This window comes from Ruditapes philippinarum, unplaced genomic scaffold (assembly GCF_026571515.1).
Source record: "Ruditapes philippinarum isolate M1 unplaced genomic scaffold, ASM2657151v2 ctg2405_1_1_1_1, whole genome shotgun sequence".
In the NCBI taxonomy this organism is placed as follows: domain Eukaryota; kingdom Metazoa; phylum Mollusca; class Bivalvia; order Venerida; family Veneridae; genus Ruditapes; species Ruditapes philippinarum.
This window is the reverse complement of record NW_026851783.1, coordinates 171,840-197,483: the sequence shown is the minus strand read 5'-3', so window position 1 is coordinate 197,483 and position 25,644 is coordinate 171,840. Positions and strand designations below refer to the sequence as shown.

General features: G+C 32.2%; 2 protein-coding genes across 3 annotated transcripts in view; one reads left to right on the top strand and one right to left on the bottom strand.

Annotated features, from left to right (window-relative positions):
- The first annotated feature begins 216 nt into the window (after positions 1-216).
- LOC132739545 (SCY1-like protein 2) lies at positions 217-10,943 on the top strand. Its single transcript, XM_060727261.1, has 7 exons — positions 217-358; positions 1,271-1,403; positions 2,365-2,483; positions 3,290-3,390; positions 4,120-4,198; positions 5,413-5,523; positions 5,904-10,943. Exons 2-7 carry the CDS (start codon positions 1,316-1,318, stop codon positions 6,819-6,821), a joined length of 1,416 nt encoding a protein of 471 aa, XP_060583244.1. The 5' UTR covers positions 217-358; positions 1,271-1,315; the 3' UTR covers positions 6,822-10,943.
- Positions 10,944-15,561: 4,618 nt separating this feature from the next.
- Positions 15,562-25,644, bottom strand: part of LOC132739532 (ankyrin-3-like) — a 45,075-nt gene continuing 34,992 nt past the window's right edge. Inside the window, exons 8-10 of one of the 2 annotated variants that reach the window (XR_009627021.1) lie at positions 18,770-18,911; positions 17,779-18,127; positions 15,562-17,748 (exon numbers count right to left, since the gene is read on the bottom strand). Coding sequence is in view for 1 of the 2 variants with exons in the window: in XM_060727249.1 (XP_060583232.1) it covers positions 17,944-18,127; positions 18,770-18,911 (326 nt within the window). In the remaining variant the exon portion in view is untranslated. Of the gene's footprint in view, positions 18,128-18,769; positions 18,912-25,644 lie in introns of both variants that reach the window. The other variant, XM_060727249.1, reaches the window with a different exon arrangement.

Below are 25,644 nucleotides of genomic sequence, written 5' to 3'. Positions count from 1 at the left end.
TTATCATTGACATTCCATTGCTTATTCTGCTTCATATGTGCCCCCAAATCCCTGCTTTTCCTATGATGACACTAATTTGATCTAATGAAATAATTGGCCTCCATTTGGACACAGGAAATGAGCAAGAACATGTGCCTTTGAAGTGCGATAGCTATTTTTTTTTTGAGTGAACTTTAATTTTAATGTTTTGTATTGACCTGATTCATTAAAGTCTTTAACCTTTTAAGATATATATTTTTTTCAGGAACTGTGCCTAAACATCATACCAACCTTTGCTGAGCTGATTGACTACACATCGCTGAAAACTTCCATTGTTCCTAGAATTAAGAAGCTTTGCCTGTCTACAAACATAACTGGAGTAAGTTGTAAAATAACTATCGAAACTGATAGTATTACTGTTTCCGCTGGATTTTTTATAGGATAAAATTACAAACTGCACAATGTAATTGGTTCATTCATGAGTAAGCAATGATGTAAACTGAACATTTAGGAATAAGATAAAAAAAAATGTAATGGTAATATTTATGAATAAGATAATGATGTAAACTTAACATTTAGTAATAAGATGATTATGCAATGGTAATATTTATAAATAAAATAATGATGTAAATTTAACATTTAGGTATAAGATAATGATGTAATGTTAATATTTATCAATAAGATAATGATGTAAACTTAACATTTAGGAATAAGATAATGATGTAATGGTAATATTTATGAATAAGATAATGATGTAAACTTTACAGTTAGGAATAAGATAATGATGTAATGGTAATATTTATGAATAAGATAATGATGTAAATTTAACATTTAGAAATAAGATAATGATATAATGGTAATATTTATGAATAAGATAATGATGTAAACTTATCATTTAGGAATAAGATAATGATGTAATGGTAATATTTATGAATAAGATAATGATATAAACTTAGCATTTAGGAATAAGATAATGATGTAATGGTAATATTTATGAATAAGATAATGATATAAACTTAATATTTAGGAATAAGATAAGATGTAATGGTATTATTTAGGAATAAGATAATGATGTGAACTCAATATTTAGGAATAAGATAATGATGTAATGGTATCATTTAGGAATAATGTAATGATGTAATTGTATTATTTATGAATAAGATAATGATGTAATGGTATTATTTATGAATATATACAGTGAGACTGTAAACCAAACATCTCCAAAGAATATCCTCTAAAAGATATGTATTATAACTACCATTGTTTTTTTTTCTGGTGTGTTTATTTGCAGGTAAGAGTCAATTGTTTACTGTCTCTTGGTAAACTGTTGGAGACAATGGATAAATGGTATGTTCTGGATGAAGTTTTACCTTTGTTACCACAAATTCCATCCCGGGAACCAGCTGTTCTAATGAGTGTACTAGGTTTGTATTTCTATATGATTTTTTTAAGCATTTCGTATTTAGTATTTCCTTGGTCTTTGGTCTGATGGGCTCTTGGCAGTTTTTGTGTTCGCTCTGTATCTTTTCAACTGATTGAAGGAAATTAAAAGAAGACTCCAGAGATGCTAACTTTTGTGGGATGATGTGCATAGCACAGATTCAGACTTCCTTGGATTAAGATCACACTGTAACTTAAAAAAAATTGTTATTGACATTTACGGTGAAGCACGTTTCATATAATCTCTAAACAAAGTGGTGGATTTCAAACTTCCGATAATTTCAACGAATCTTTGGGAATTTAGATATTATATTGTTAGTATACCATGTATACCAAACAAAGAGCAGTTATTTAATTTTAGTTTACAATACTTTTTACGAAAACACAATTTGTATCGTATATATTTTTTAGAGAATAATTAAGCCGAGTAATCCCGAAGTACCTCCGTAACTTTAACTAGGAATGGCAAAGTCAGGCGATCTAATGATGGTACTAAGACCTTAATGTCCTAAAGTTTTTGGAATTGCGATTTCGCACAAACTTTATGATACGCAAACAATCAACTTACACAGTATATTTTGGGGGGAATTCTTGATGAATAAAATAACACTAAATCTGTTACAGGACACAAATATACTCTAAATTACACTAAACAACTTCTTCTACCACAGTATCATTATCATACAATTTGCTGGAAGGGTGGAGTTTAACCCATAGAAAGTTTCTCATTGGCTTTCCACTATTCACTGTGAACATTACAATATCCTGTATGGGCGGAGTTTAACCTATTACAATATGTTGGAGGGGCGGAGTTTAACCTATTACAATATGTTGGAGGGGCGGAGTTTAATCCATCGCAGAGTATTTTATTGGCTATTTGCTAGATAACAGATATGAATAAACTATGCATGATATGCATGATATTAATATTTTATGTATTTTTAGGTATTTACAAAGTAGCATTTTCACATGACAAACTTGGTATCACTAAGGATATACTGGCTGGAAAAGTGGTTCCATTTCTTATGACAGTCTCCATTGAACATAGTTTAAACCTTGGTCAGGTCAGTACTTTCATTTTATTTTAAGCATCTAAAAACCTTGCTCTTACAGAAGTATCCCTGATTCTGGTATTATCAGGGTTTCTCGTATTATGTGGTTTTGTGAGTTTTTAAAGCTACCTACTTAGCTTACGTTCGAACTTAAGTTAGTAAAACAAGACATTTATATATTAAAAAATATTATGTTTATACATGTATATTACAGTTTACAGCATTTATTACACTTATAGGGGAAATGATTACACATTTAAAATTACAGTTTACATCATTTATTGCACTTAAATGGGAAATGATAACACATTTATATATTATAGTTTACCACATTTATTAAACTTATACGGGAAATTATAACATATTTATGTATTACAGTTTACAGCATTTATTACACTTATACGGGAGATGATTACATATTTGTATATTACAGTTTACAGCATTTATTACACTTATACAGGAAATGATTTCACATTTATATATTACAGTTTACATCATTTATTACACTTAAATGGGAAATGATAACACATTTATATATTATAGTTTACCACATTTATTACACTTATACGGGAAATGATTACATACTTATGTATTACTGTTTACAGCATTTATTACACTTATACGGGAGATGATTACATATTTGTATATTACAGTTTACAGCATTTATTACACTTATACGGGAAATGATAACACATTTATATACTGCACTTTACAGCATTTATTACACTTATACGGGAGGTGATAGCACATTTATATATTACAGTTTATAGCATTTATTACACTTATAAGGGAAATGATTACACATTTGTATATTACAGTTTACCGCATTTATTACTCTTATACGGGAGATGATAACAAAGATTGAGACTGAACATAGGGGTAAATTAGAACAGCTGGAACAGATGAAACAAGAACAAAAGTTTGTTAACTACTTTGTTTCCTTGCTTTGTAGTTTTTCTGCATAAAACTATAGGATTTTCTTGTTACCTTATAAGCTTTTTGATGTACAAATTATTTAAAAGAAGTGTTTGCTTTTACAGTTTTTCTCACAAAATGCTTTAAAGGTTTGAAGGATAGCTTTGTAGGCTTGATTTATGCGGCTTTTTTTGCTTTGATATTTTATTACTTCATGTTAAAAAGCTGACAATATTTGATATGAGATGTCTTGATAATATTTATTTTATAAATTTGCCCCTCAGCACTGTGGGTTCAAATCCTGCCAGTGACTTTGGTTTCTTTCTTGTGATGGAGCTATCTATTTAGCTAACTTAATGTCAGTGGTTCTACCCAGGTACTTGTGCCTGAAATAATGCACAGAGGGGCACCCCACCTGATTTCCTCCTCCACCAGTAAAGCTCTAAAGTCACCATATGACCTTTCCAGTGTTGGAGCAACTTATAACCCAGCCTAAAAAATGAAATTTGTTCTGTCCAGTTAGCTTATGAAAGATTAGTGGTTCTACTCAGTAGTCAAATTTAAAAGATATGGCTTGTTGCAAAGAAAAGTAAAAAATTACTTCAATATATACAGCGTACAGTGTAAAATGATAAAAGTATGAATATTTACCACAGGTAAACCTTCTACACCTTACATATTTGTTACAAAATGTATTTAGAATCTGTATGATTTGTAAGATTATGTATTTTAGGAGCATGGAGATTACTAAGATAACAGAACAAGATGATAAGACACTGATCAGTGGTATAGAGGAAAAACCTAAAACCATGGTATGTCCATTTACCATCATTTGCTACCCATTCATAGTTTTTACATTTGTGAATTTAACCTAAATTGTGAAGCATTATTTATTTAATTGAACCACTCTGCAAGTCCACTTCCTGGAACTAACCAGTACTGGTGTCATATGAGGAAACATGGTAATGACCCAAGTAGGGTTCAAATCCACAAGGGCTTACCCTTGTTGAAAATTTCTTTTTGGCCAAACAAGTTCGATTTTCTGATTTCATTCAATATTATATCAAAATAGCAAAGCATTGGTAAGAAATTATGTCACCAAATTGTAATTTCTGAAGACAAATTATGAAAATTTAAGCAAAAGGTCAAAATGGCTATTGACAGAGTGAGCCCTGCACATGATCCTTGGGTTTGGATGGAGACATCTTACTCATCAGGTCAGGGCTCCATATTTGTTCTTGATTAGGATTTGATAAAAAATATTTGTTCTTGTTTAGGATTTGATAAAAAATATTTGTTCTTGATTAGGATTTGATATAAAATATTTGTTCTTGATTAGGATTTGATATAAAATATTTGTTCTTGATTAGGATTTGATAAAAAATATTTGTTCTTGATTAGGATTTGATAAAAAATATTTGTTCTTGATTAGGATTTGATATAAAATATTTGTTCTTGATTAGGATTTGATAAAAAATATTTGTTCTTGATTAGGATTTGATATAAAATATTTGTTCTTGATTAGGATTTGATCTTAACTTCTATCTTACTTTACCAATAACTATAAGACATCTTCTTTACCTAGAATATTCTTTGTGCACCATGTTATATAGAAGGGTAAAAGTAAGAGAATGGAATAAAAGAAAATTGACCTGTTCCGGTGTTTACAATTTATAAAAGTAAACTTTTTTGCAAAAAGTTGATATAAAAACTTAAAAGTTAACATATGTTAACAATCAAAGTTTATTGTTGTTCTGTTCTCATACTATATGTAAATACCTATTACTACCTATCAAATCTTTTGAAGTCATTGGTTCTACTCAGGTGCCAGCTTATGCCTGAAATAATGCAAAAATAAACACCTGAGGTCACCCTCCACCTGTAAATATGAAATGTCAGTGTATGATCTTTACAGTGTTGATGTGACTTACCAAAGAAACAAAAGAAACTGAAAAGATTACAAAATGACATTTTCTATCACCATTTTTATACAGTATGCATGTATGCCTTTTTTTCATGATTTCAGATGGACTCATTCCTGTCAGGTTTTGGAATGGGAGGAGGTGATAAATCTTACAGTCCGAGCCCAGGTAAATCTGTCCAGCCATCACAGCCTGCAACCAGCCAGCCTGCTAAGGTAAGTAACAGACCATTGCTAGTCATAAAGGGCTTTGTTAGTCTATAGAGCCTGTAGTCTTACAAGATTGTGTTAAGATTAGAGTTTTGATACTGAAATCCCTATATATCAGTGATGGACTGATCCATATTCAAAGCTGGGCAAGTCCACTGCACAGATTAGTGAGTAAAGTGACCTACCATAAAATACGCTTATTATAGTCTATTCAAATTAATCTTCAACATTTCACGGGTAATTCACTTATTTATTTTTAACGTCAGCTACAACAGCTTGTGACAAAAATTTTTATTTTTCATGGCGACTGTCAAGTATGCTTATCTTTTTGGAAATGTTTGCAATTTTCCACAGAGGGATAACAAATTAGAATATTTGTCTTACAGGTAACGCTTTCACTGGAGGAGAAACAGAGAATCGCAAAACAACAGGAACAGCAAAGGTTCCTAAAAGCTGCCAAACCTCTCGATGTCAAATCTTCTAATACTCAATCTCAGAACAGGCCTAAAACAGCCTCAAACCAGCCTAAAGACTTGACCTCCAGTCTCATGCAGTCTAATATGTCCGGACTTAGTTTGTCATCGAATAAACCTACAAACTCGTTCAATGGTACGATGGGACTGAGTTCTAATAGCAGTATTAATAGTGGCTCTTTCGGGAATCAAACTTCTAAATCTGGCGTCAGTTCAATGAGTACAGGATATGGATCTTCTATGAATCAAGGTGGATTCGGGTTATCAAGTACAAGTTCATATTCCCAGAATTCCTTTGGTCAAAGTTCAGTGGCAGGTCAAGGGAACAAGTCTGTGGATCTGTCATCATTTGATAATCTCATGACAAGTAGTTCACAGAAACCTAAAGTGTCTATGAGTCAAATGGGTCAAAATCCAGGGGGTTCATCAATTCAGCAGACGGGCATGATTGGAAATATGGGTAACCAAGGCATGATGGGTAACCAAGGCATAATGGGTAAACAAGGCATGATGGGAAATCAAGGAATGATGGGAAATCAAGGAATGATGGTAAACCAAGGCATGATGGGTAACCAAGGAATTATGGGCCAGCAGGGCATGATGGGAAACCAAGGGATGATGAACAGTGGGTTTGGAGGGTCAAACATGGGTTCAGGATTTAGTGGTGGTGGTATGAATTTCCAGCTAGGTGGCATGGGTAGCCAAGGGAGTATCTTACAGTCCCAGCCAATGGGAGGACAGAATTTGATGCAACCTCAGTCAATCAATAATCAGAATTCAGTGAATAATGTACCGTCTGTAAGAAATGACCTTGATGACCTATTTGGATGAAAACAAAGATAAGAAACAAGTCTGTGATAGCTTTACGTATTGTGTTAATGGAGGTGCAATTAGTCATTTCAGAGGGATTGTCTTTCAGTATCATTAAAGTGTTATAACTGCCAGATTGTACATTCCATAATCATTATTGAAGTAAATATCTTCACAAACTTAAGCATATATCATTGGTCAGATAAGAAATTGCTCTAAAATATTCCTGCATTTCATTGGTCGATTTTACGAATCAACTTTAGTTGAAATAGCTTAGTAAAAAAAAATGTGCTGAAAGCATTTAATGTTGTAGAATGTTTTTGAAACCTGGCTCAGAGCTGAGCTTTCTCATTGGTTGATTCAAAGTCTGTTTTAGAAGATTAACCAATGAGAGATTTGTTTAAAGCACTGGTTACCAGTCTGTTTTGTTATGTATACATTTCAAGTTTTTTTTATGGAAAAGTTCATTTTATTTCTTAATTTTAGATTTTTATGAGATATTGGCTTACTACTTACTAAAGGTGATTTTTTGTCATCATTTTTGCAACACAACATGTATTTCAATATGATTTTTTGTGTTCATATTTTTAAGATTTTATTTCATTCCCATGAAAATTGAATAAATCAGGATGGTGGTCTAAATATGTACATTTTAATCATACATATATTAAAATTTAATTATGTTTATATGGTAAAGGATATTATTGCTTAACATTAGGGTGCAGCTTGGTTCATTTGTTAAGTTTTTAGAATACATATAATTCCAGTTAGCTAACAGAATGTTGATGGTTCTAATCAAGTTCCCTCAAGTGCCTGAAATAATACTCATAGGGGCACCTGGGATCATCTTCCTCCACCACTTAAGTTGAAAAATGACAATTTGACCTTAAAAGTTTTGTTGTGACTAAACCATTGAATGATGATACAATTTAGCCTGATACTTGTGTCAGTTCTATAGAAACACAACTTTCAATTAATTTTATTTAATTTCGGAAAATTATTTGAGACCTGATCTTTTCTAGAACTTAAATTAGCTGTTTTATTTTGAAAGGAGATACATGAAAGCAAATGCATAATGCATATAAAAAAGTACTGCACTTGATATCTGTATGTTATTTTGTGTATTCGGCCCTATTTCCCACTTGTGTATATGAAAATATTAATTGACCTATTTCTTGAGCCTAATTGTTTTCATATAATAAATATACATCTTCCCAGCATATACTATAGTTATTTGTTAGATATAAAAGAAACTGCAGAAGTAATTGTTAATTAAGGTCAAAATTTACTTGCTTGATTATGTTAGGGTTCTATAAGTCCAAAAGTTTCTTGAGGGTTCTTTAGCTTCCAAAAGTTTCTTGAGGGTTCTGCAACTCTAAAAGTTTCTTAAGGGTTGTTGTTTAAGGGTTATACAAATACCCAAAGTTTCTTGAGGGTTCTATACCTTCAAAGGTTTCTTGAGGATTCTACAACTCTTTATCTTTTCATTCCCTAGATGATTTTACAATTCTAAAAGTTTATCAACTTACTTGCTTGAGGGTTCTATAACTCCATTATATAAGCAAGTAACTTATTTTGGAATTGTATTACTTGAGTTAATGCTCCAATGACATTTTTGTTAGTGATACCTTACATATCTGCTGACCTTATTTGTTATTATAATTTTATAGAATGGAAGTTAACTTCAGTGTGTGTTATAATTGATACATTTGTTGCTTTGTTTTGTTTTTGTCTGTTTCAAGCATAATACATTGTATATGTGGACATGTGTAAAATACATTCTTTTCATATCTGTGTCTAACTGTACTTTATGAATGACTAATTTACATGATAAGGGGAAATGCTTAAAATAGTAGTTTGTAAAGTACTGTATAAGTATATATATTTATATGTTATAAAAAAAGAAGTTTGATTCCTTGTGTGGATGTAATATATAACAAGATAAGTTTCTGGGAAATGCATATTATACACATATTTTGTACAATACATTACTTTAAATAAATGTACCAGAACTTTTTACTTGTGGCCTTATCAAGCAATAAAATCACCGATTTGGATATATTATTTTGACACATCAAAAAAATAAATTCTGCCATACTTTATATTAAGCTAAATTGTGCCTGATTTGTTTCCGTACTTATTTTCAGCGCGTCACATTTTTAGTGGTTATGTCACGTGTATAATGATTAAGTCTCATGCCTAAATATAGAATGTCAACAGTGATTTTATTATGCTCCGCGAAATATTTTGGGGAAGCATATAGTCGTCGGGTTGTCCCACTTACGAACTTTCGCTATACGTATATGCAGTATTTCGATAGAGCGGAAGTCAGTGCGCGAGCATGCGCTTTGCCATATCTCGTTCAGTTACCGCTCACGTTTTAAACTCGGTTGCTATGAAACGACACTAAGTGTACATGGCTTTTACAACTAAAATATCAGACAAACACATTAAAACAATACACATAAACTACACATAGTTGTTTTCCATATTAATATTTTGCATTTGAAACTGATAGTCAAACAAATATCTCAATATTCTTACTGATTTAATGTATTGTGTACATGTGATGACAGCAACACTGAGTGTTAGATTACTTTCGGTTCAGAAAATTCATTTGTTTACCATCAAAACTCATATGTTTACCATAGGAACCATATATAGATAGAAAGCAAATTAAACAAGGGTAAAGAAAAAATTGTCCGTTTCTGAACAAAAAAACGAATAAATAAATACAAAGTCTTTTTAAAAGGTCCCTTCTTTGAGTTCATTTGAAAGGGGAATAATTTGGTGGAATTTTAGACAGGGAAACAGGGAGTTATCTTTCATAGGGAATATGGCCGACTGAAATCATGCAAGCAAATTTGTAAGTGTGTCCGTCCGTCCGTCTTTCCGTCCGTACGTACGTCCCGAATTTGTGTCCGGCCCATAACTTGGTCATTTGAAGTCGGATTTTAAAACTATTTCACAGAAATGATCACCATATTGAGACGATGTGTCGTGCGCAACATTTGGGTTGCTACCTTAAAGGTCAAGGTCACAGCATGACCTTGCAGCAAAATCATGTCTGGTCCATAACTTCATTATTTGAAGTTGGATTTTAAAAATATTTCACAGAAATGACCACCATATTGAGACGATGTGTCGCGCAACATTTGGGTCGCTACCTTGAAGGTCAAGGTCACAGCATGACCTTGCAGCAAAATCGTGTCCGGTCCATAACTTTGTTATTTGAAGTCGGATTTTAAAAATATTTCACAGAAATGATCACCATATTAAGACAATGTGTCGCGAGCAACATGTGGGTCGCTTCCTTGAAGGTCAAGGTCACAGCATGACCTTGCAGCAAAATAGTGTCTGGCCCATAACTTCGCTATTTGAAGTCGGATTTAAAAAGTATTTAAAAGAAATGATCATCATATTAAGATGACGTGTCACACACAACATTTGGGTCGCTACCTTGAAGGTCAAGGTCACAGCATGACCTTGCAGCAAAATTGTGTCCGGCACATAACTTCATTATTTGTTGCATAATAACACACACTTTGGTTCTTCTATATTCAATAGTGAAAAAGGCGGGTCCTGTTAGAACATGTAGAATATTATATAATACATTACTTTCTGAAGATATGTGTACAGCATTGAAAGCGCCAACAGAAAATATATGTATAAAAAGTATGTGATATTTAGTTTAGACATATTTTATATGTTAACAAGCATGTATCATTTTACATCACAATATATATGGATTGGAAAACAAGCAGAACAATAATGAATTCCTTTCCACAGAATGATATTTCTTTTCTGCATTTCCCAGAAACCTATTTTTTATATGTTTATATGTTGTATATACAATTAATACAAAATATATCAATATAATATAACCATTCTCTTAAAGTATTTTGTATTATGCATATAATAAAATGTTCGTAGAATAGCTTATTTTAAATTGGGAACTGTGCAATAGAAATAGGCAATAAATAAGGATTTATGTTTAATTTTTTGAACTTACTTGTATGTGCATGTACTAGATTTCCATTTGCTAAATAACACCATTTTTAAACAGGAAAAGAATGAAAATGATGTATGTTTATAACAATGATTTGTATCATATCTAAAGGGGAAAAGGTACATATATATATATATATATATATATATATATATATATATATATATATATATATATATACAAAAAATGAAAACAAGTGCCGGAAAAAAGTCACATATAAATAAAACAAAAAACACAGTCCATGAGTTAACTTATTTAACTTATTACTATGCGACGACGTCACATTTGCCCTGATGATCATAAGAGAAACCGGTTGGCAAATAATTAAATAAGTTAACTCATGGACTGTGTTTTTTGTTTTATTTTTGTTTTATTTATATATATATATATATATGTGAAGTAACTTTGGAAATTGTCATATTTATTGCTGCAATTTTTTAGCTCACCTGTCACAAAGTGACAGGGTGAGCTTTTGTGATCGCTTTTCGTCCGGCGTCCGTCCGGCGTCCGTAAACTTTTACTTTAAATGACATCTCCTCATAAACCACTAGGCCAATTTCATCCAAACTTCACGGGAATGTTCCTTTGGTGGTCACCTTTAAAAATTGTTCAAAGAATTTAATTCCATGCAGAACTCAAAAAACTTTAAATATCTTCTTTTAAAAAACCCTAAGAGCTAGAGCTTAGATATTTGGCATGAAACATCTTCTAGTGAGTGTCTACCAAGTTTGTTCAAATAAAAGCCCTGGGGTCAAAATTGGCCCCGCCCCAGGGGGTCATTGATTTTCCCTATATGCATAAAGTAAAAACTTAAAAAATCTTCTTTTAAAGAACCCAAAGAGCTAGAGCTAAGATATTTAGCATGAAACATGTTCGAATGAGTGTCTACCAAGTTTGTTCAAATAAAAGCCCTGGGGTCAAAATTGGCCCCGCCCCAGGGGGTCATTGATTTTCCTTATATATGCATATAGTAAAAACTTAAAAAATCTTCTTTTAAAGAACCCAAAGAGCTAGAGCTAAGATATTTAGCATCAAACATGTTCTAATAGGTGTCTACCAAGTTTGTTCAAATAAAAGCCCTGGGGTCAAAACTGGCCCCGCCCCAGGGGTGTCATTGTTTTTAACTATATGTGTATAGTAAAAACTTAAAAAATCTTCTTTTAAAAAGCCCAATGAGCTAGAGCTTAGATGTTTAGCATGAAATATCTTCTTATGGGTGTCTACCAAGTTTGTTCAAATAAAAGCCCTGGGGTCAAAATTGGCCCCGCCCCAGGGGGTCATTGATTTTCCCTAAATGCATATAGTAAAAACTTAAAAAATCTTCTTTTAAAGAACTCAAAGAGCTAGAGCTAAGATATTTAGCATCAAACATGTTCTAATAGGTGTCTACCAAGTTTGTTCAAATAAAAGCCCTGGGTTTAAAATTGGCCCCGCGCCGGGGGTCATTAATTTTCCTTATATGTGTATAGCAAAAACTTAAAAAATCTTCTTTGAAAAAACCCAAATAGCTAGGCATGAAACATCTTCTAGTGAGTGTCTACAAAGTTTGTTGAAATAAAAGCCCTGGGGTCAAAATTGGCCCGCCCCAGGGGGTCATTGATTTTCCTTATATATGCATATAGTAAAAACTTAAAAAATCTTCTTTTAAAGAACTCAAAGAGCTAGAGCTAAGATATTTAGCATCAAACATGTTCTAATAGGTGTCTACCAAGTTTGTTCAAATAAAAGCCCTGGGGTCAAAACTGGCCCCGCCCCAGGGGTGTCATTGTTTTTCCTTATATGTGTATAGCAAAAACTTAAAATCTTCTTTGAAAAAACCCAAATAGCTAGAGTTTAGATCTTAAGCGTGAACCATCTTCTAGTAAGTGTCTACAAAGTTTGTTCAAATAAAAGCCCTGGGGTCAAAACTGGCCCCGCCCCAGGGGTGTCATTGTTTTTTCCTTATATGTGTATAGCAAAAAACTTAAAATCTTCTTTGAAAAAACCCAAATAGCTAGAGTTTAGATCTTAAGCGTGAACCATCTTCTAGTAAGTGTCTACAAAGTTTGTTCAAATAAAAGCCCTGGGGTCAAAACTGGCCCCGCCCCAGGGGTGTCATTGTTTTTAACTATATGTGTATAGTAAAAAACTAAAAAAAATCTTCTTTTAAAAAGCCCAATGAGCTAGAGCTTAGATGTTTAGCATGAAACATCTTCTTATAATTTTTTGGGGGCTATATACAGGTGAGCGACCTCAGGGCCATCATGGCCCTCTTGTTTTTGCTTGAAATGTTTTGTTATTACAAGTTAAAGCTTAGAATATTGGTTAAAATATATGTTACCTTATAATTTTTGGTTATTTCAAATAAAAGGGTATATTAAAGAATATTGGTTAAAAATAGTTAAAGCTTATATTTATATTAAAGAATATTGGCTTAAAATAGCTGTTGGCTTATAATTTTTGGTTATTTCAAATTAAAGCTTATAATATTGGTTAAAAATGGTTTTTGGGGAAAGTTGTTCATTATTATTACCTCTCTTTAGAAACCCAAATATTTGTCATTTGTTATTAATATATTATTGAAATTAGTCCTTAAAATCCTACCATTATAATTTATGTTTAACTACATAATTAAATTTAGTCCTTTCCTACCATTATAATCTATAATAATCTATGTTGTAATCTATGTTATTGAATTTAGTCCTTTCCTACCATTGTAAACTATATAATTGAATTTAATCCTTCTCTACTGATAGGGGCCTCCGTGGCCGAGTGGTTAAAGTCGCTGACTTGAGATCACAGGTCCCTCACCGCTGTAGGTTCGATCCTCACTAGGGTCGAAATCTTTCATGTGAGGAAGCCATCCAGCTGGCTTACGGAAGGTCGGTGGTTCTACCCAGGTGCCCGCTCGTGCCTGAAATAATGCCCGAAGGGGCACCTGGGGTCTTCCTCCACCAATAAAGCTGGAAACAAATCGACGAAAAATCTCGGCGGGACGCTCTAGGATGGCCTGACTTGAGTGTACGGTCGCCCATATGGGCTTTCCGGCGGCGACCTTAAATAAACACATTAAAAAAAAAAAAAAAAAAATCTCTACTGTTATTAATTATTGGTAGGTTCGGGTGCTAACTATGATGCCTATGTGATTGAATTTAGTACTTCCCTGCCATTTTTTTTAAAACTTAATTGCTATATAATACATATATATAATACTGACTTTCTACCGCCTCAATTTCAAAGCCTGATTAAAGTTTGAATTGTATTTAGCAGTGTTTTGATTAAAGGTATGTAAGTACATGTATCTCTAACTTATGTTTATCTTTTTGATCTAATTATTTACAGGGACTCCACTGTGGTTTAATTTTGTCATGAAGGGACATTATATTTTCCGAGATTTGTGTACTTTTTAATGTAGGTGTAGACCAATAACTTGTATCCAAATTATAAGATCCTGCCCTCATCTTTCCAGAATCATCCATCTTATTGTGCAAATGACCCAGAAATGAACCTTTTTCAGTTAAATTGGGCCCAGAATCACCCAAAAAAAGATCAGTTTTCAATATAATGCTGAGCATATTTTTTCTCCTTTTGCAGATTTTTCCATTGTCAATGCTTTGCCTGATCTACCCAAGAATTTCAGAAGAAATATCTAAGATTTTATTTTTTTTAGACATTTTGACCTTAGTCGAGTCCCTTTAAAATGGGAAGTGTATCAGTATTCCAATTTTCTCTTATCTAGATAATCAGTACAAATACCATATATTTAATGTATTGGCTTTATGATAATGTGTTAAGTTAAAGTACTGTGTTAAATTAAAAGCATTCCTTAATAAAGTTTATAAAGTACATTGTTCTTAGTTTCATTTCTTTTCCACTGTATCCATTCCAACTATGATGAAAAGAAGTTGTATGATTAGTTTTATATTGTATTCTTGTCAAATTTTTTTGCAACTTCTGGATGGTTGCTTATATAACAGAGCTTGATTTTAATGCAATGCTTTTAGTTCAATTATTACATACATTTACGAGCAACAAATTCTATAACCGAGGTGTTGGTGCTAGCTTCACACTTAAGCCAACAGTGTTTCACAAAACACAATGTAATATTACTGGTTACACTCTTTGTATAGATAACATTGACCATTATTTCAACTGGTATGCATAATGCCAAGACCCAAGTATATAATGCTCCACATGTTATAACTTAGAAACTCAAATAAATTTGTACTTGCTCAGCCTTCAGGTAATGGTTTGAAACCTGGAATACTTATCTATGATATTCACATCTATTCATATTCAAGAGTACATAACTTTGTCTTGGAACCATTCAGTGTTATCATATCCCTTTATTGACTTATCGCATGAGCATATTGCAAACAATGACTGTTTTCAATGAAAAGCCTCCTGTTAAAAGTTCAAACTGCTATTAAACTATGCTTCAATACTAATCAAACTTGGCACAAATGTTGACTGGACCATAGCCTTTGTAACAGCATGCTCAATCTTAAAATTTCCCGTTACCATGGCAATGGGGGGACGTCTCAAGGTTGCCAAAAATCACTATTTTGCATTGTTTTTTTTTCATCAAAACTGATTTCAAAGTGCTGCAACTTCTCAATGAATTGAGATAGAGTCAAAGGCTTTTCAGTGTATTTAACATGTTACCTTAAGATTGACCTGTGGCCATTTTTAGCCCCTCACAAGTCCAAAATTTTCTTGGCGAGGGGCACATCTCCCATTTTTGATAGGGGGCTAATAAAATAAGAATATAAGGTCATTTCACTTTTATTACAATAAAATCATAAATATAGATATTTCTGACATAGAATACCAGTTTTTTCAACAACAATAACAACTTTAGTTCAAAATACATCACTTATAAATATGCAATTACATGTACAATAAACCTAAAGTCCCCCTGATTAAACTGGTAGGGGACAAGTAAAAGTATTACAATATCACAATATTTTGTTTTGAGCAAATATTACGATGATAGAATATACATATTCATTTAAAATCGTCATAAGCTCAATCAAATTACCCCCCTTAAACATATTTTAATCCCTAACCTGCTGAATTTGTGGAATGGACTTGCCCTGCTTTGAATGAGGAACAGTCCATTTTAATCTAAAGGGATTTCAAAATACCAGTAACCATTTTTCAGTTCAAACAGGTTAAGGGTTAATTCACTCAGACACATTACAGATGACATAGCCAATTCCCATTTAACTAATGGAAGAAGACCTCCTGTGCCCCCCTCTGTGCATTGTTTGAGCACAAACCGGCAAGTTAACCCTTTGTGGCTGAGGGCTTGTTGCGGCATAAGAATTGCAGCCACCACTTATCCCTAGGTGATCATAAGAGGCAATTAAATTGGTTCTAATAACTGGGGTCTATGCATCTCTAAGCTCCAGCAGGTAAGGTGGTTTTGACACCTGGTGTTGCTTAGAAATAAGTAACACGTGAAGTTAGTCAAAATCATCTTACTTGTTTCTGGACCATATGGCCTATACGATATTGGTGCGCCCTAAAATTAAGAACAAACAAACTACTAGACCCACTTTGAAACAATCTTGAAATGACAGCTGTACAAAATTCAAAATTAAATAACATAAAAATCACAATTTCAAAATTTATGCCAACTTTACAATAATATAACAAACAATACAAAAGAAAAATTCTTCATATCTTCATAGAAAATGGACATACTTTCACAAAGATCTTAGTAGAAAATACCAGCATTCAGGTAATCCAGAAAAGAAAGATTTATACAGTGCAAAATCTGGAAATATCACAGAGAAACCTAAATAGTATGGTCAAAATTAGATATCACAAGTTCAAAATGTTGAAATATATGTATGAAAAATTAACAATATATTATAATTGTTATTTGTGATAGTATTACAATGTAACTTTCACTATAAAAACACAAATAGCATATCTCATCACTTGTTTGTTCTACCTTAAATTATCAAATAAATATTTATGATTATCTGATACACTTCTAAATGAACGATGAAAAGTTGTAGCAATGAACAATTTTTTGCTATTGTAACCACAGAATCAACGCATGCAACTAAATCCCGACCAAGATCAGCCGACACATTCATACTGTCTGTTACTATCTGTTCATGGTCCCTCACTGTTTGTTATTTGATCAGTACATACTTTGAAATTATTAATGGTTTTTGTCCATATTAAAAGATTGACAATAAATATTTAGTGTGCTTATGGGTTAATGAAAATTAGCTGACATTTTTTATACCACATTAAGTCACCTGTATTGAAACAAGAGCTGTCGGTAGGACAGCAACGCTCGACTATTCTTAGTGCTTGATAGTAAAAAAAAATGCTTGATACAATTACCTCCTCCTGTTTTACAGGTTGGTGTAATTATGGTGAACAAGTGTGCAAAGTTTCAAAGCCATATGTCAATGGACTTTGAAAATATTTGAACTATTACAAAGACTTTAACGTAAATTCTAAGTCGAAAAAGGGGCATAATTTTGTCAAAATGCTTGATACAGTTACCTCCTCCTGTCTACAGGTTGGGGTAATGATGGTGAACAAGTGTGCAAAGTTTCAAAGCCATATTTTAATGGACTTTGAAAATATTTGAACTATTACAAAAACTTTAACATAAGTGGTTACGCCGACGCAGACGCCGACGCTCGGGTGACTACAATAGCTCTACTTATTATTATCGAATAGTCGAGCTAAAAATATAATAACAGTTGTTAAATGGTCATCTTGTCATTGACAGAATACATGTACCATATATTGTAAATCAATGCATGTATGTAACACCCATCCCCCACCCCAACACCCTCCCTCACAACCCATACACATCCCAAGAAGTTAATATATTTCATTAACTTTATACAGGGACAGAAAATATATCTCATTCACATACTGGGACAGAAAATATACTTTATTAACTTATAGGGACAGAAAATGTACCTTATTATCTTATAGGGACAGAAAATGTACTTTATTAACTTAAATGGACAGAAAATGTACTTTATTATCTTATAGGGTAAAAAAGTGGGTTTTTATTATCTTGTAGGGACAGAATAATTGTGTCAAACTTACTTATAGGGACACAAAATGTGATATTATCTTATTGTTATTATAATCTCAACATTACGGGGCCCCCTACAGATGAAGGGATTGCTCCTTTCCTTCGGGCATTCTAAATTTAAACAGTTCATTCGGATCCAGATGTTCTCCGTAAAACTTTGATGCCATATCTCTATCTTGCACTACTTTCTTGGGGGCTTCTTTCTTACGCCGTGCCTCATGTTTCATTAAGTTTTGCTGCAGCTGTGTGGGCATTTTTCTGTAAAAGAAATTATTTAATGCACATCTTTATTTTACAATAAAAGCCTGAGGTTAAAGCTTTATAGCTAATGTTGAATTACTTATTGAAAATAAAATGTTTGTTTGAGACAACTGAACTCTATAAATATAAAGTATGACATTTTTTAGCACCTGCAGGAAAAAATACTGGAAATATTTCTACTTTTAAGATATAAAAATAAATAGCATTTCTTTGTTCAATATTTATTTTTTATAGGGATATTGAATAAACAGTGAATAAATGTACTGTGAAGCAGAAAAACAGTGGTACCCAATAGTTTAACCCTTAACCTGCTGAATTTGTGTAATGGATTTACTCTAAGCTTTGAAATTGGAACAGTTCATTAAAATTTTAAGAGATTTCAATCACAAAATTCAAAGATTGAGCTACCAACAGTATAGAGCCTGGTCAGACTGCACAGATGTACCAACTGGCCTCGCACTAAGGAGCCCCAGGAGAAATCTAGTATTCAGAGGCTATCGGACTACTGCTAATTTCGAACACTGTAATTCCAACAGTGTAGAGCCTAAGACTAAAGTGGTGGCAAACCCCTTATCACTTAGTAATCCAGCGAAATAAGTGTCAAGCAATTATTTTAAACAGAAGTAAATGGATACATACTGTCCAGGTGGCACTGGGTTCCTATAAGCACTTGATCCAGCATTTGTTATATTCCTCTCCACTTTAGCAGGTGGGTGTAATGTGTCCCATTGTACCTTCTTGTATTTCTGGAAACACTGTGGACAAGGGTCTTCATTATTTACTGAAATTAGCATGAAAACATGATGAAATTTATAAATATCAAAAAAAAGTTACAAGTTGTTGTTTTCTTTCAAAATACAAATGCTCAAAGATCACTAGCACATTTTGTATTCACAATGTTATAAAGTGTAAAAGCTATAATTATGTCTGCAGTTTACAAAATTTTTGTTTGAATTTTCAAAATGGATTATTCCATTTTAAATGCCTGAATGAAAGAAGAGGGATTTGGGCATGCACTAAATCATTGCAAACAATTAAGACCCTGCTTTGAAAATTAGTGTAATATTTTGTTTAAGAATATTTTATTCTCTTTACATACAACAGTCATGTGTAAAATAACATTGGCATTCTTCTTCATGAAAAGACCATAAAATTATGAAAATCATTTTAAATCTAATAAAAATATTTCATTAGATACATGTATTATAAAGCTTTATACCCATTAAATGTTATATGTTTATACATGTAACTATGTTACAGTAAGTTGTATTTGTAGAGGTTGACCTTCACACAATTGGCAGTCAATATTTTGTTTCAAACTCATAAGATGGAATATTGATTGAAACACCTAACAAATAAAAGCTTAGAGTGAATAGCTAACTGACTAAACAAGAGGGCCATGATGGCCCTGAGGTCGCTCACCTGTATATAGGCCCCTGGAGCGGGGCCAGTTTAAACCCCAGGGCTTTTATTTGAACAAACTTGAAAGACACCCATTAGAAGATGTTTCATGATGTTAAGTTTTTACAACACACATATAATGAAAAACAATGACAGGCTGTCAACCAGGTCTTATCCAAAATAAAGGAGGAATATAGGAATATTTTAGCAGGAAATATAGGAGTTTTTGGGCTATTTTTAGGCAAAAAAATAGGAGTTTTCAACTTCAATTGTTTATTTTACCAATGCTTATATAAATGTTAATTATTCTTACTTTCACACATGCTGTTTCTACAATAAAATGTCAACCGTATAAGTGAAGGAAACCATTAGCAGACTGTCCAGCACCTTCCGACATAAAATTAGGGCAAATTTTACAGTAATATTTCAGAAATTTTAGGGTATGTAATAGAAATTTTAGGGCTAAAATTTGCAATTTTATGACTAAATAAATTAAGGTCCCAAAAGACTACGATGTGGGCTAACCTTTGCATATTGGACACAAAAGTTACTCACAAATAATGCTCTAGTTTAGTATAAATAGAGCAAAGGTGCTACCAGTGTGGATTCACTGGTCAACTGCCTCCCCTGCAAAAATGGTCATAGTCGAATCATGTTCACACCATTTTTTTTAAAATGGCTGAGCATGTCAAAAAGAACAATTCCACCTATGTTTTGGGAATGTTATAACCACAAGTGTCTAAAAGGATTTCTTATACAGTGAAATTCTTGCACAATGCAGCTTTTGAATCATAATTATGGACAAATGAATTTTTTTGTAAAAGTAGGTAAAAAGTAAAAAGGCATTTGCCTTAGTACAGTCATTTGAATAAATGGGAAGCATCTATAATCAACACAAATAATTGCACATCAAAAAAATTCATCACACAGACCATTCAATTGCAGTTTATCTAGATCACATAATTGCAAAATGTGTGTACATTGTAATTGGAAATGAGCTTTATATTACTGAACTGCCAAATTATTTTGAGTGTGATTAATTATATGAGTCTGCCTTTCCTAAATTGCACCATATGAATGAAAGAACAAGAACTGAATGAAATTGATAACTTTGTGGCAAAATAAGCAATTTCTCCTACAAAGATACGAAAAGAATAAATAAGTATGAGGGAAAGAATTAATTTTTCGAAGTCTATGTTAACCCATTCAGTACTTTACAATGTTGTTTTGATATTATGCAGATTTAAATAAAAGTGTTGTGAGTAAACAAAATGTACATTAATTTTTGACAACTATTTATACATGTTTTTAATTAAGATTGTGTTACAACAGCTTCATAATGATCATTTTCAAATATGATATGATAAAAATGGACCACGTCAGAAATTTGGATAAAATAAACAAACATAAAATTCAAGATATCTGGAGTTGGCAAAACAGTGTCAAAATATTCCAGAATAAGTGGACTCTTATGGTTATGATTTAAGTTTCAGGACAATGATATGGCAGTGTTTTTGCTGTTAACTGTCAATATGATTATCAACAACTGCTTTGATTATGAAATAGCAATGTTACTGACATAGTCAAAGTAACTTTTAGTTGAAACAAACCATTTCAATGTCATCAATTTTGAGTTGGCAAATCATGGCCAAATCATTTTTGACAATGTTCAAAACATGGTCGACTTTGAGTTATGTTTACAGAATTACAAGTTATAAGTATATTTAGTACAAAAGATAAAAAATAATTAGGAATTTCAGTGAAAAAATAGGGCATTTTTTGGAATTCTCTTCGAATTTTTCACATTTTTTTTACTTTTTCATTAGCTTTGAACCTCAGCATCAGCAGAAAGTTACAGCAATGCATGACCATCATCTGAATAGTCACCTGAAATAAAGTTGACATACTGATGCAAAACTTTTCATGGTGACCATGCAGATGGCTATGTGGAGCACAGCAGCCTTGAGCATAGTAATGTAATGCTGATGCAGGCATAGACATTCTCTTACCTGTAAAATACAAAAGGCCAAAAGCAGTACCAAAATTTAAAGCTCTTTGAATTCCTCGGCAATATATTTTTTAAAAAATATAGGAAAAATATTCAAAATATAGGAGAATATAGGAAAAATAGGAGGTTTTTTAAAATATAGGATTCCGACCCAAAATATAGGAGTTTTATAGGAATTGGTTGACAGCCTGCAATGATCTTCCTCTTGCTTCTTCCCCTCCCGGCAGGGCCAATTTTAACCCAAGGGCTTTTATTTGAACAAACTTGGTAGACACCCATAAAAAGATGTTTCATTCTAAACATCTAAGCTCTAGCTCACTGGGTTTTTTAAAAGAAGATTATTTAAGTTTTTACTATACACATATAGTAAAAAACAATGACACCCCTGGGGCGGGGCCAATTTTGACCCTAGAGCTTTTATTTGAACAAACTTTGTAGACACTCACTAGAAGATGTTTCAATGATGCTTAATATCTAAACTCTAGCTATTTGGGTTTTTTCAAAGAAGACTTTTTAAGCTTTTGCTATACACATATAAGGAAAATCAACCCAAACCAAAATGCATGCCTGCGACAAGCTTGCCGCAAGCTTGCGATGACTTTTGAAATATATTGCAAGCTTGTTTAAAATTCATGCAAGCTTGCGAAGATTTGATGTAAGCTTGCAATGCCGCAAGCTTGCTGTGAATTAGTAGACACTTAGAAAATTTTTGTACAAATCTACACTTAGAATTTTTTTGTTAAAGTAATGGAAACACTTAGAAAATTTTTGTCAAAAGTGTACACAATCATTAAAAAAAAATTCCAAAAATGATAGTTTCAGTGATAATTAACTAGTTTAAACTACATTACCACGCTAAAGTTTGTCTGCCAATGAAATCACCCTATTTTGTTAAAATTTTGCCAAAATATTTACCATACAATGCTGTAACTAAACTTCATGTATTAAATTAATATGTTAAATGAGCTGATTTAATGGACTCCACCTATTCATATAATGTACTCGATTTGAATGGGCGAGGGCTAACTGTAAGTCGGTTATAGGTAATATACAGAGTTTAAAGAAACTATTTTTCTCGCCTCACCAGGTGTAGATTTTCCAGGGTAAGCCTGGAAGAGAGGCTGGAAAACTATGGAAAAGCATGGAATTCCATGGACATTCATGGAGAATGCGGTATTTTTTTCATGCTATAATGGACTTTTTTTGTCCAGCCATTTCCAGCATTGCTGAAATTGGCTTGACATTTGTGGTAAAAGACTGGAAAACCATGGACTTTACTTCCATATAGCATGGAAAGTGGAACTTAGATTTTTTTGATGCTGGAAATGTGTTAAACTTTCTCTAAGTATGCTGGAAAAACTTGTAAAAATAACAACAAGAAATCTGATTTTATATATTCAGCTCAATATTGTAAATTTACGAAGAAAATATAAAATCATCATTTATTTTAATGCAATACTGTAAATAATTTGAAATTTGACACTTTATAGTCATTTCATGTAGTTGGAAAAGGGTATCTCTGTCTATGTCTATGCAAAAAAAGTAAATGAATTGATTGTTAAATACATATTATTATTTAAATAAATCTACATGAAGTTATGTACAATGAAATAATATCCATTTCATTACAGGCTTTATGTTTAACTATAAATTAATTAAAGTCTGTGATTCAATCATTCAGACACTAATCATCAAGATGGGATTGCATTGCTTGCCATTTTTAAATTCTAAGAATTCATGTTTTTGGATAACAATAAATAAATAAATAAACGAAACAAAAACAGTGCATGAAATAATCTCATATATATTCCATATTAAATTAATCAATATATATATTGCTTTTATTTAGGAAAATAAATACTACATCCACTAAGATTTTACACTACACAGATCAGAGCCTTGATAAAATTCATTGACCAGCATTTTCCCACCATCTGGGCATGACTAATTTACTCCCTGGTCATTCCGACAGATCAGGCTGTTCCATGTGATTATTTTGGGGAGAGATAACATTATAAATTTCATATGCAGAATGTGTCTAGTAGGACATTGCAATCTTTTTGTACAAAAATTTGTAATTATTTTTAAAATCTATATATCTATTAGCTATTTGATATTTTCTTTTACGCTCAAAGAATGAAAGTTAAAATTTAAAATTATGAGTAGATTAACCCTGCTTTACATAATCATAGACCTGTCCAGTTTTACAGTAACTGTTGTAAAATTTGAATTCTAAGATATCTGGGTCAGCAAAGAGAGCAAATTACAGAGGATGTGCTTGATATTTTAGCAGTTTTGGAGATATTGTTTTGTTTAAAGATTTTAAAGTGTTAAGTATTGGTATGATAACAATCAGAATCACCTGGGACAAGGAGATATACAACAGAATCAGGAATATTTATAAACTTTAAGATACATTAATGCAGAAACAGGTTATATATCAAACTATCAACATTTGTAACAAGAGATCAAGGTTGTTTTTATATTTTCAACTTCATGCATTTGTTTTTCTGATAATTCTTTTTAATCTATACATGTATAATCTGTAAAATATAAATTATTCAATGATTTCTTTATAATGATTGTGTATATTGTTTAAATGGCATGTTAGTAGATCTTTTTCATTTCCTGCAAATTAAACAAATTAAATCAATTTGATCAAATAGGACTAAATGGTACAATCAGTAGTTTTGTACAGCTGAACAGGGTCAATCATTATTTAATCATTTGTTATGTTACATGTATGTGTTGTGTTTTCAATGGAACAATCTAAAATTACATTTTACATTATACATACATAATTTGCAGGCTGGGACATAAGTGCTGACTGTGAGAATTTAAGCGGCAGTGTTTAATAATGATGTGCAGTATTAATCCTGAAAAGGTATATTTTTAAATCTCAATACTTTTCTTTTCCACATCTTTTCTTGAAAAAATACATACTGGGTAATAAATATTGTCACAAATTTACTTAATTCTTATACAGAGAAATTCTTAAACATTTGTGCACATTGCTTTATTATTTTTTGAAAATGCATAAGCATAGTTAATATTTAATAGTTAATACTGTTGAAACATTAGATTTGATGATATTAAAAGATATGAAATATAACTGCATAATATGCAATAAAACATAATTCATTACCTCATCTGTGTTTAATTAATTATGAATTTTATCTTTAAAGGTGAGCACAACCATAAGAAGTTCTAGGAAACACAGGCAGAGGACTAAAAATGGACATCGATAAAAGAAATAGTAATTCAAATAATCAGAAACATTTAAAACAAATTTAAGATTGAATAGTTTGTCACTGACAGACTAAAAGAAAAATAATTGCTTAAAACAAAGTGATGGATTCTAAGAAATCAAGAACCTACCAAAACCTACAGCTAGAAAAAAACTGTTTGTGTTATAGTGAATGTAGGGTGTTCTATTCTGTATTTGGACTAAAGGATATGTATTAAATTTACTTACATGTACTTTGTATTGATTGATGTATGTTTTTATTTTTGCTATTTTTTTTTTTTTTATTTGGAAGAAAACATTAGTGTAGCAAATAAAAAATTTAACATCAGCTTCTTTTTACAATTTATGATTAAATAAGTTTATCATGGTAATTAATGCCTTTTTTTTTTGCATGTTACATAGGATTCAGAGACTGTTCGTATACGTAGCAGCTCCCTTTCCAAATAGGGTTTACAGTTTTTGCAAGCTTGCGCAAGCTTATACATTAAGCTTGTAGTTAAACATGCACAAGCTTGCGACTTAGCCTGTGCAGGCTTGCAGATAAACCTGCGCAAGCTTGCAAATAAGCTTGCGCAAGCTTGCAATTAAGCTTGCGATTAAGCTTGCGCAAGCTTGCGATTAAGCTTGCGCAAGCTTAAATATTAACTACATGTAGTTTGCAACTGATCGCAAGCTTGCCGCAAGGTTCCAATTACTAGCCAGTAGCAAGCTTGCAACATAAGCTTGCAGCAAGCTTGTGACAAGCTTGCAATGTTAGCTTGCGATTTTGGTTTGGGAATGACCCCGGGGCAGGGCCAATTTTGACCCCAGGGCTTTTATTTTAACAAACTTGGTAGACACCTATTAGAACATGTTTCA

Excerpts from the sequence above, each read along its gene's own strand:
- LOC132739545 (XM_060727261.1), top strand. The coding sequence starts at position 1,316 with ATGGATAAATGGTATGTTCTGGATGAAGTTTTACCTTTGTTACCACAA. Across the intron at positions 1,404-2,364 it reads TGTTCTAATGAGTGTACTAG|GTATTTACAAAGTAGCATTT; the intron begins GTTTGTATTTCT and ends ATGTATTTTTAG. Across the intron at positions 2,484-3,289 it reads ATAGTTTAAACCTTGGTCAG|TTTACCGCATTTATTACTCT; the intron begins GTCAGTACTTTC and ends TGTATATTACAG.